Source organism: Xyrauchen texanus, chromosome 3, assembly GCF_025860055.1.
Source record: "Xyrauchen texanus isolate HMW12.3.18 chromosome 3, RBS_HiC_50CHRs, whole genome shotgun sequence".
NCBI lineage: Eukaryota > Metazoa > Chordata > Actinopteri > Cypriniformes > Catostomidae > Xyrauchen > Xyrauchen texanus.
Window position 1 is genome coordinate 22,852,149 of NC_068278.1, and position 12,699 is coordinate 22,864,847.

The 12,699-nt window shown below is 35.1% G+C and overlaps 1 protein-coding gene across 3 annotated transcripts in view; it reads right to left on the reverse strand.

Moving 5' to 3' along the window:
• The window catches only part of rasa1a (RAS p21 protein activator (GTPase activating protein) 1a), a 79,637-nt gene that overhangs the window by 28,455 nt on the left and 38,483 nt on the right, over positions 1 to 12,699 (reverse strand). For all 3 annotated transcript variants that reach the window (XM_052096763.1, XM_052096750.1, XM_052096756.1), the window contains exons 4-7: positions 8,041 to 8,111; positions 5,415 to 5,532; positions 5,255 to 5,286; positions 327 to 379 (exon numbers count right to left, since the gene is read on the reverse strand). In XM_052096763.1, coding sequence (XP_051952723.1) covers positions 327 to 379; positions 5,255 to 5,286; positions 5,415 to 5,532; positions 8,041 to 8,111 — 274 coding nt within the window. The remainder of the gene's footprint in view (positions 1 to 326; positions 380 to 5,254; positions 5,287 to 5,414; positions 5,533 to 8,040; positions 8,112 to 12,699) is intronic.

Below are 12,699 nucleotides of genomic sequence, written 5' to 3' on the forward strand. Positions count from 1 at the left end.
TAACATGATATGGCTTTAGAAGACATTAGAAGACTAGATTCAGCACACAAGCGGAACGTCATGAGGGTAAGTAAATAATGACATAATTGTCACTTTTACGTGAAATATTGCTTAAATTATATAAGAATGATGTTACTTGTAACTGCTTATAAAATGGATTGCTGCAGAGCTACCAATTATGCTGCTATGGCCAATCGCCTTGAGTTTGGTTGTTTCACAGCAGTACATCATCTGACAGTGTTTTATTTTTATTTTTTTATCTGACTGCACAAACATGTAATTGCCAGCAGCTTAACATGCGATAGCTAGCAGTCACGCTGATGTACCTGTCATTAGCAAGTTGTACGCCTCTTGTTTGTTGATCTTCCCGTGGTACCAGCTAGGAAGATGGACAGAAGAGGAAAACAGGAAATGAGACAAATAAGCATGGAAAGGGGATCAGATCCCAGTTCACTCGTCACCGCATGAGAGATTTACCCATCTTTCCCAAAGCTTTCTGATCAGATCTACAGCCTGAGGCCAAATCTCATAAATGTATATCCACATTCATGTGCATAAGTGCAGTATTGGCACTTAGTCTGACAGGCATTGATTCTGCAATGGCACACTGAACAAATTAATTGTTTACAAACACCAGAGATATGCAAATACTAAACAAGGATGGCAGCTTTGAAAATTATTTTCTATGAACAACAATTTTTGTTGAATTCCAAGTGTCACTGAGCCGCACAGCGGTTGTCAACCAGAGCAGCTCCTGTCTGGAAGACCGCATTAAGACATTCTCAAGCGCTCTGCGGTCAACAGAGGTGGCAAAATCCCGTGAAATTAAATGCAAACAAATATAAACATTGATAGTGAACTCAAAGCGCTTCAGTTTCACTTTAAACTATCGTGTAATAGCAAATGTTTCTGGTCATAACGCTTTCATACAAACGGTGTTAATAATACGGAGCGTCACACTTACTCTTTCTGTGGAGTGACAAAATTTGTGAAATATTTATTGTATTTAATATTTATGTTTAAATAACATAATAATATATAATATAAACAATAAAAAATTATGTTAAAAATGTTAATAATTGTATTTAAACGCCTGACCCGAGGTACCAATCGTCAATCTGTGACGGCTGTGGGGAGGACGGAGGGTTCCAACTACACAGGAACTACACAGAGGCGGAAAGCCATCTTTTAAAAGACGTGTCCTGAAAAGGACTTTTAACACCTGCTGTGTTTTGTTCTTTTGTGAGTGAAAATGAAACTCTTTTAGAGAAATATAATCTTTTAGGAAGGAACAATCTTTCAGACAGAAGCATTGTTGAAGTGCCATTGGTAATGCACCGTAGATCACACAGCCGTGCTTTGCCAACAGAGTTGAGTGGAACAGTATTGAACTTCATCTTGCTGCTGCACAACCGCTCGGCTCCGAAGAAAAAATCTGACTGACAGACGCACGCCGATTCCATTTATACCCGTATGTCCGGGGGCGGGACATGCTAATTCTGTTTGCCAATTTCTCATTGGCCTTTTCTCAAGTTCAGAGGTACGCGAGGCTCTCAAGAAAGATCCCTTGTGTCACTACTTTCGACAAAACTTCGAGTGAGTGACAGAAATGGAAGTCAGCCTACAGCAATAGAAGAGCATTGAAAAATGATCTAGCAGGGCAAGAGAGAGGATGGAAAGCATATGTACCCCTGATATATAATAAAGTGTAGAGATAAGTGATATGAACAGATGAGGTTTCACTGTCAAAAAGCCATTGTGACACTGTAACACTGACACAAGTAATGCACACTAATGATTCAGCATCACACAACAGATATGTAAAAAAAAAAAAAAAAAAAAAATATATATATATATATATGTGTGTGTGTGTGTGTGTGTGTGTGTAAAAGACTTTGTCATTGTTCCATAATACAGTTTAATTACAAAACAAACAAACAAAAATAATAATAATAAAAAAATACATAAATAAATATAAATCCCCCACTGTCTGAATGTTTGACAAGTTCAATTAGTAATAGTTAAATGATTAGATAAATAATTGTTAAATCATTAGTTCAATAAAAAAAAATGGTTCTACACTTTTAAAGAATTACCGTAGCTCTTTATGCCAATTAATTTACATACAGTGAGGAAAATAAGTATTTGAACACCCTGCTATTTTGCCAGTTCTCCCACTTAGAAATCATGGAGGGTCTGAAATTGTCATCGTGAGGTGCATGTCCACTGTGAGAGACATAATCTAAAAAAAAATCCAGAAATCACAATGTATGATTTTTTAACTATTTATTTGTATGATACAGCTGCAAATAAGTATTTGAACACCTGAGAAAATCAGTGTTAATATTTGGTACAGTAGCCTTTGTTTGCAATTACAGAGGTCAAACGTTTCCTGTAGTTTTTCACCAGGTTTGCACACACTGCAGGAGAGATTTTGAGTTTGAGCTCCCTCCAAAGATTCTCTATTGGGTTTAGGTCTGGAGACTGGCTAGGCCACGCCAGAACCTTGATATGCTTCTTACAGAGCCACTCCTTGGTTATCCTGGCTGTGTGCTTCGGGTCATTGTCATGTTGGAAGACCCAGCCTCGACCCATCTTCAATGCTCTAACTGAGGGAAGGAGGTTGTTCCCCAAAATCTCGCAATACATGGCCCCGGTCATCCTCTCCTTAATACAGTGCAGTCAGCCCTGTCCCATGTGCAGAAAAACACCCCCAAAGCATGATGCTACCACCCCCATGCTTCACAGTAGGGATGGTGTTCTTGGGATGGTACTCATCATTCTTCTTCCTCCAAACACGGTTAGTGGAATTATGACCAAAAAGTTCTATTTTGGTCTCATCTGACCACATGACTTTGTCCCATGACTCCTCTGGATCATCCAAATGGTCATTGGCAAACTTAAGACGGGCCTTGACATGTGCTGGTTTAAGCAGGGGAACCTTCCGTGCCATGCATGATTTCAAACCATGACGTCTTAGTGTATTACCAACAGTAACCTTGGAAACGGTGGTCCCAGCTCTTTTCAGGTCATTGACCAGCTCCTCCCCTGTAGTTCTGGGCTGATTTCTCACCTTTCTTAGGATCATTGAGACCACACGAGGTGAGATCTTGCATGGAGCCCCAGTCCGAGGGAGATTGACAGTCATGTTTAGCTTCTTCCATTTTCTAATGATTGCTCCAACAGTGGACCTTTTTTCACCAAGCTGCTTGGCAATTTCCCGTAGCCCTTTCCAGCCTTGTGGAGGTGTACAATTTTGTCTCTAGTGTCTTTGGACAGCTCTTTGGTCTTGGTCATGTTAGTAGTTGGATTCTTACTGATTGTATGGGGTGGACAGGTGTCTTTATGCACCTAATGACCTCAAATAGGTGCATCTAATTTAGGATAATAAATGGAGTGGAGGTGGACATTTTAAAGGCAGACTAACAGGTCTTTGAGGGTCAGAATTCTAGCTGATAGACAGGTGTTCAAATACTTATTTGCAGCTGTATCATACAAATAGTTAAAAAATCATACATTGTGATTTCTGGATTTTTTTTTTTAGATTATGTCTCTCACAGTGGACATGCACCTACGATGACAATTTTAGACCCCTCCATGTTTTCTAAGTGGGAGAACTTGCAAAATAGCAGGGTGTTCAAATACTTATTTTCCTCACTGTATGTCAATTTTAGGTCTTGTGTAATTAATGACATCACGTGATTTAGCTACTTTTAGCGACATTTCAGATTATTTGGTGACTTCCCATGAGAAATAGTTGCCGAATCTACAGAGCTCTAATTAACATTCTGACAACTTTGAGGAAGGCAAAATGTGAATGAATCCAGCATTTTCACAGATATTCAAGCTGCTACTGGTCAGAGACTACACTGGTAATAAATAACTATAATAATAAGATAATACATTCACATCGTTATTTTCAATGTCTGTTTGGTCAGCTCAGCATTATTCCAAGTAAAGCAGCATGTGTGTGGAGAAAATCATTGGCAGCCAGCTCCCCTCTCTCAAACACATGTGCAGCTCCAGAATGAGAAGCAGGGCCGGTGTTGGGTTGAAGTCTGTTCCCCCTATGTTTCCCCGGTTAGTATTCCCCTTAATGCTGTTAAACATTAAACATAGGGGAAATAGTCTGTTCCCCCCATGTTTAATTTTTAACTGTGCTGCCAAAGTCTGTTCCCCCTATGTTAGTGTAGAAGTCTGTTTCCCCCATGTTTCATGGCAATACGGGGAACACTAACCAGGGAAACATAGAATATTGTGTAGAAGACTGTTCCCCCTATGTTTCCCCTTTGTCGAAGTCTGTTCTCCATATGTTTAATGGCGCTATTGTAGACATCGCCACAACACAGAGAAAATCTGTCTGATCGCTCGCACCATGAATAAGAATATGAAGTATATAAAATAAGATATGGTTGGGAAGTTGGGAAAAGATGATAAATAATTTCTGTGTACTTTATATTGTGGCTCATTGGAAAACAGACCATACAGAAGAGGTAAGAAATTGTATTCAAGGCAAATGTATACTTTACCCTGCAGTGACATAGTTTCCAGTTCATGTGAAAAAGGCTAATATGGAAAAGCCAATTGCTACGTGATTCAAAGTGATTATTAAACAGCAAAAGACAGCTATTTAATTGAATTAATATGTAGTCTATATGTGCCTCACACTGAAAAGTTAATTAGCATTCTGCTCGCTGTCATCTACTACAAACAAAGTGGGCAATGGTCATAATGGTGCTTTCCGTGCATAAGTCAAGTATCTTTAAAAGGTACTTTGAATCTTCATGTCATTGCAACACCGGCTCTACATATTCACAAGCACTCACATTTGAAGCATGCAGCACATGCAAACTTTTTATTTATCTCATTAAATTGCAGCCTTTGCAGTTTAATAATCACACTGACATAATGTGACTTTAATATGTGTGCCAAAAACGTACAGAATGACACTCAAACATCAGGTGGTACCGGTTTTTGGAATCAGAGCATTTTTACAAGCACTAGCACAAGTACATAAGTGCAGTATTGGACCCCTAAAAAGTACAAAGCCTTAAAAACATCTGAGCTACAAAGACAGTAGTTAATCTTAAAATAACATTTCTAAATAAAATATAAATAAAATAAAACAAAAATGTTCACAAATAGTACAATGTTCATTTTATAAAGCAAACGGTTGTACTCTTCCACATTTGCAGCTACAAATGGTAATACTATGATTTTTAAGAACAATAGAGTATTACAAATCTTCACTTACATTTTCCCCTCATGGGGATCCTCTTCACGACCCTGAGAATAAAGTTAAAGCCATTAATCAAAGTGCAACACCATAAGGAAACAGTCAAGTGTCTTTTGAAAGGAACTCATACCGGACAACACCTCAGATTATAACCAAAAAAAAAAAAAAAAAAACGTACCACCTCCTCCACAAGATCATCCACTATAAGGCCTTGTTCTTCTGTCCGAACATTGGTAACCCACATCCAGCCGTCCTCCAGTTCATTGTGAACAATAAACATGTCTCCTTTGAGAAAACTTGAGACATACACAATAAATTATAAATTTAGACACAGAAGAGATCATTAAATATAGATGAAACAAATAAGAAATATTCAAAAAGACTAGGTATGGCCCTAGTGAGAAGTAATACATTGATATTTGGAAATTGCTTCTTCAAAATAATAAGGCCTAAAATGCCCTCAATGTGGTTTGCATAGGACACAATTTGTGGGAGTGGAAATTGGTCTGTTATACAAATGTAACCTTTTAAACTCTGAAGGTGTTTTTAAAGATTTCTTGTTCCAGTGGCATACCCAAAATTAGTCTTATAACATGACAACCCCCCACCCCCACACAAAAAAAAACAAGGTGGGTATCACTGTAAAGAAAACTTAAAAAAAAAAAAAAAAAAAAGAAATGATGATATACTGTAGACATTCTTAGACTCTAAAAATTATTTGAATTTTTTCCAAGATTTTAGTTTTTTTCATATTTGACAAAACATATCTCTGGGTATAAATAAGGTGGCTCCAAAAACTGCTTTTGTTTTGTTCCCAGTCATGTTAACTGTATCTGTTAAATTTTTTGTTTTTGATACAACAAACCAATCTAAAATTATAGCATTACAAAACTAATTTATCATTGTGTCCAAAAATGTCTCCATGTGTCCAAAAGCCTCTCCAAAACAAATAAAACATACTAATTGTACATAAGAACTAATAACACATCCAAACACAACAATGACTAAAGGTTTGCATAGCATGCAGACACAATTTTAGTAATGGTATTTTATGTTCCGTTTATTTTTTGTGAATAAGCGAAAATGCGGCATATACGCAACACCAACATAATTGTCAAAGACATATATTTAGCTGTTACTAATATTTGTGCATGTGAGTAAAATAAATAGACTGGTTGTATTCTACTCTTTGAGAGCTTTCAAACAAAATGATCAAAACAGAACTCTTCTGCTTTGTCTGCAAATTTCAAAGCTTTTGTTCAGTTTTGGTCATAATGCCCGCATGCATTCTAAGCTTCCAAACAATACCTATTTTGTAGAGGTCGACTGGTATATTGTTTTAACAATTTCTGGAACTATAGGTTATCGTCAAAAATTCCCACCGATAATTTTCTCCCGTTGTGTCCGGTGCTGGAGCGCTGGGAAGGGCACGCTGTCATTATACAGTATGAGAGCGGCCTCTAGAGGCGAAATAAAAACTATCACTGATGCCTGTTATGGTTGTTTTGACACATTGAATGCAGCAGAACACTGCACGGAGCTGAACAATGCAGATTTAAAACAACTAAAAGGAATGTATACAATACATGTTGTCATATCATTATAAAGTAATTAATTTCTTGAATAGATGCTGCATTAATAGAGAACAGCAGTATGTTTGCAGATCAGGCTGAGAGGACGCTAACATTAAAGCTATCATCAAGCGGTTAGAACAATGTGACAAAACAAACGTAAGTCCTACCCAAATGTATAAATAAAATGTATTACCTTCTATTTGCATTAGTTTATATCCAGTCACATTTATGCTTTAGCCAGCTAAGTTGTATATTTAAAGGCAGTGAGAGATTTGAGAAAAATATCTTCATGCAGTCAAGAGAAATGTATAAACAAATCAGAAACGCATCTGATTTTAATTCGTTTTTTATCCTCACATTACATATTTTTGTCATTTTTATTAGATAATCATCAAGTGATTGGTGTGTGTGTGTGTGTGTGTGTGAGAGACGAGTTTCTCACAGAGAATTTAAATGAGTGTGACAGCGCAAAATACAAACATAAAACATCACTGAATCTAATAGAAGTGGTAAAAAAAAGCATAAGACACTGCAATTCATTTATTTGTTTGCCCTAGTTTCACATTAAAGACCCCATCACCAGAAGTGAAGTGATTGTTGTCTTGGTTTTAGGGTCATAAAGAGCATTTACCTCATGCTTTTCATGAGAAGAGAAACCCTAAGGCATGTAAAATAGTGTAAAATGTAAAATACAGCATGTAAAATGCTCCGAAAGTACTGTTTGTTGTTAGTTGATGTTAATTTCAACATTTATTGAATACATTTTTACAATTATTAAGTTATATCTCTTAACATTAGTTAATGCATTTACCTTAGTGTAAAGTGTAATTCATATATTAATATTTATATATTTATTTTTGTAATAAAGTAGAGCATTGTTTTACTTTAATTGTTGTTTTTTCATTCAGTATCAATTTTAAAAACTATCGGCCATTTAATCGGTTATCGGCTTGTCTTCCCAACTTCCTATATTCAAAATCCTATATTGGTAGGCCTGTAGTTAATAATATAATGATTTTTTCCTATATATACTATAATACTATTTCCTGACTAGATGTGGAAAAATGGCTTTTTATTTTTGTTTTGTAGCATTCTAAAATTCTATTACATTTGTAAAAGTTTAATGTAAATGTCACTCTCTCAACACTCAAGTTACCCTCACATGAAAAACACATTCAGGCTAAACATTTAGCACAGTGTTCATCTAAAACATGAGCTAAAATGAGGTACCTGATCTCGTCAGTTTCTGGCACTTTGGTGTATGGAAGAATGGCCCTCACTCGTCTTCTGTCCTCCACTGGCTGGAAAGAGAATGAGAGGTTACAGCAACATTGAAAACACAGAGACTATATAGAGAAATTCTGCATAATACAGCTATAATGGTCAGAACTGAACAAAGATTGACAAAATGTAATGCTGCACATGGCTAATTCCATATAAACAACTTAAAAAAACAAAAACAAGGAACAAGCAAATTAACAAGCACTGGGATGTGCAAAACTACATATTACAGTTTTATATTGATTCGACACAAAATCAACAAATTGGTGGTCTGACACATTTCTTAGTGATATATGGTATGGCGTCATTTTTATATCACCAGAACTTGAATTTGAAAAAGCCTTTGAATTCATGATCTTGAATTATGGGTGTAATTTGATGTTATCAAACATTTTTGCTAGTAATTTTAAATATAATTTTTTTTGTATATTTAAATATTTAGCATGAACTCACCTAAAAAAAAGCTCAGGTTTTGAAATTCCAGTTTTTATTATTCAAGTGGTGGATTTCAGGTCATGAAATTTATGTCTCAAAATTCAGGTTGATGAATACGGGTTGAGAAATTCTGGTGGCAAAATTTGAGGATGATATCCGGGAATGCAAGGAAGAGCAAACGAGCGTCAATGTAATCCATCATTCACTTGGACAATCGTAAAATGACGGAAACAGCTCAAAAGTAATTTTAAACAACTGTGACAATAACATTGTGAAAACACAAAAACGTATACTTTAGGGATACTTTTTATAATGTTTCATTAATGTGTTTTGAAGAAAAGATCAACTTAATCAGTAAATTGGATCCTTCACCTAAAGTTTCATCAAGAACCTAATTTCATAATCATATGGGAAAATTACATTTACCAGTGGAAACGATTAATCACTCTACCTCATTTTAACTGCAAGTCTGAGAAGGAAAACAAAAAACTAGTCGAGAAGTATTAAATAAAGATATATCTATCGTCTGTGATATCAAAAAAGTGCATATCATATCATATCATACATACACACACACACACACACACACACACACACACACATATATATTATGGTTGCAACGGTATGAGATTTTCAAGGTACAATAACGATCTCAGAAAATATCACGGTTTCACAATATACAGAATTACACAATCATTATTATCTGTTACAATGGCACTTAAAAGAGTGAAAACAGAAGGTTTTGTTTTTTTTGGTTGAACAAATGGTTTATTATAACTGAAACTTGAAGCCATTTTTACAAGTATGTGTAAAAAAAGTCTCCCTTTTCAAACTAAATAAAATAAATAGAATAAGAAAGCTATCAGAATTATAATAATAAACCAAATTATAAACATGATAAAAAATAGCATGTAACTATAACATGTTATATAACTAAAGCATGTTAGTTTACATGTTAAATTAAATACTAAATGAAAAATAACATAAGCTGTGTGAGCTTTTAAAATAATGTCCTTTGATTATTAATAACAAACATAAACTGCTCCTGTCTGTAGCTTTAACTCAGTGCTTCTTAACTGGTTTTGCTTCAGGACAGATTTTACATTGGAAATCAAGTGACGACACACCACAGTAAAAACATAACCTGTATTTAATGTATCCTGGGACCCATTTCCTTTTATGTTGCATAGTTTTGTTCATGGTTTTCAAGTGCAAGGGCATGCATCAAGTGACATTTTTGTTGTTGATGTCAACCACAAAACCGACAGGAAGTTTTCTCTCCCCCTTTTAAAAATGTAAGAGCATATTAATTTATATGAGCCCATTATTATCCTGTTTGTTTCTAATATCATTCAAACAGAACATACATATTACACAGGAGGAAAGGCTCCTCATTACCATGATTAGGTCAGTGTGCTAGTCTTAAATAATAGTAATAATAATAAAACATTATAGTATTTTTGAAAAAATAAATACTATCTTGAAACTTTAACTACAACTGCCACTGTTGATATAAAATGAGGTCTAATAGATTCTACCTTTAGATTATTTCATATGAAACTTAAAAAAAATATATATATATTTTGACAAAATGTTAAAGGTGATGTATAATAAAAAAAAATATATTAGCGCATAGCACAGTGTTGCTCTTTTCCTCCTTAGTGCTGTTTGGCATATCGGGTCTACCTACGGTTTGAGAGGGTCAACTTGACTTCCTCCATAATACTTTAAGAAAAGTCTCACTAGAATTGAAATTGGTCACATCTGTTTTGATCTGCCCTCCGCAATATTGAGGGAATCCCGGTTCCCTTGTTGCACGTACCAGCCAGACAGAAGAGCAGATCATGATCGCGAGCTGGCTCCGTTACTCTTGTGCAAAAGTGCAGATGAGAAGCCTTTAGCTGATTGCGAGATTATCATTAAATCTGCCTCAGCAGTCCTAAATAGGCTATCACTTGGGCGGCCACCAAAATATCTTCAGTGGGAGAACCATGGCATTGTTCTTTCCCTGCTGTATGTGACCCAGTCCAAATAGACCTACCAGTTGAGAAACACAGTTTTAACTCACACAAACACACTTAAGTAAGATCCCCTCGCCTCGCATCTCTGACATTTTCTTCACTGCATGTGTAAGTGTGGCTCAAGTTGACGAGTCTGACAGGCAGTCGAGTAGGAAAGGAGATGCGCACGTGAGATTCTCCGTCCAGTTGCAGTTTTTTCCCCACAATACTGTAGATATGCAAATGTACACGGTATGAAAACCATACATTTTCATACCGTGGTATACCGTGAAACAGTATACCACTGCAACCCTAATATATATATATATATATATATATATATATATATATATATATATATATATATATAAATAATTTCTCTGCCTTCAGAGAATAAGTGTGTTTAATCATTACATCCAAGGTAATATGAATCGGGTATATAGCTACCTCTTGTTGTTACTTTAAATAAGTGAAATAATACAGACCTATGTCTGTCTGAAACAACAGCCGCCTTTACCTGTTTTGTAAATGTGTTGCATGTCTTAGCTGTTTGATAATATCTATTAGATTTATTATAATTATATTTCACTTTCTCATGCACATTTGTACTAGTGCTGAATGAAAATATAGTGATCTATTAATGTACAACACACATTCTGTTCCTAACTGTTTACATTACCAGTCTGGATTCCTTTAGTTAGCATGCCATCTTGCTTTTTAATATTTTTATAAAAATGCTGGATAGTCTAACCTTAAATGTATTACATTTGTAGTGCATTTGTCAGTGTCTTATGTATTACGTTTATTTTCAGGCAGATCAAATTACTTTCATAATACAAATCTGGGCTCCATCTATATACTTGAGAGAAATGTTCTGTAGTATGTGCATTTGCATTGAACTCCTTCCTAAAATTAGACTCGTGATCATTACACGAGTCATTTATGCTTAAATGTCAGTCTTTTTCTTCCTCACATTTTCTTTTAAGTATTAACAATCCCACACACATGAAAACATAATAGCCTTTAATAGGCCTTTAACGTGTTCTTTGTAATTTCCTGTAGCTATTATTAATCAGGTATTATTCTATTAATTTCCTAAACACTCAATTCGTGCGTTTACCAAAAGAATTATAATTCACGGTAATGCATGAGCATATTGACCTGTTAGATCGCTGTATGATTAGGGATGCAGCGACACCACTGTTTCTCTTCCGATCCCGATATCGGAAATCTCAGCATCGGCAGATACCAATCCCAAACCGATAACAGTGTTGATTTTTTTGCATAATCAGTTTATTATATATAGTTACATTATTGTGTGGAACTAATTGGGAGTACTCTTTAATATGTAAAGAAACACAAACCTCTAACTACACATTATAGCTTATTAAGAAACTCTTTATTAATAACTAGTATACTGGATAATGTAGCAGCAAAATTAAAAGTAATTCCAGTCTTCAGTACAAAAGAAAACAAACACTGTTTTATTTTTGCCATTTTTTTTTTTTTTTTTCAAAAAATGTTTCAACTTGCATCTGGACTTTAAAGGATTTGGGTCTCTTTTTTTTTTTTCAATTTAGTTGTAAGATATCAGTTCACTTTTCATTCACACGTTTTTGGAACCCATTCTACTTATACAACAATATTGTTATAAATTGTAATTAAATACAAATGATGACAATAATAATAATAATAATAATAAATTATTAAAATTATTATTATTATTGAGTTTTAATTTTAAACACAACAGTAATATATTTAAGTCATGCACCTTTTAAACCCTCACGCTTTTATTTTGCCATTCTGAACTCTCCAGGAAGTCCTATATGTGTCTGTTTGTAGGCAAGTTCACAGTAGTTTAATTCGCTTATTCAAATTCTGGTAAAATGCAACCTCAGATGCCGTTCTAAATGCATATTATAACTGAACCGAACTATTGAGCATCTACATCTGAGATGTTGTTCGTGAGAAACGCTCAAATATTGCTCATCACGTGAAGGCTACAAATAGCCATCACCAGCCTGTGAGTGAGTTTGTGTCAACAGAGCAGCACCATTCACTAACGTGCTGGCAATGCACATACTATATATTTACTCATTAAACACAGCCTTTTGTGATTCACGGAGCTATCACACGTCTTCAAGTGTTTTTAAATAAAATGCACGAGTCATAT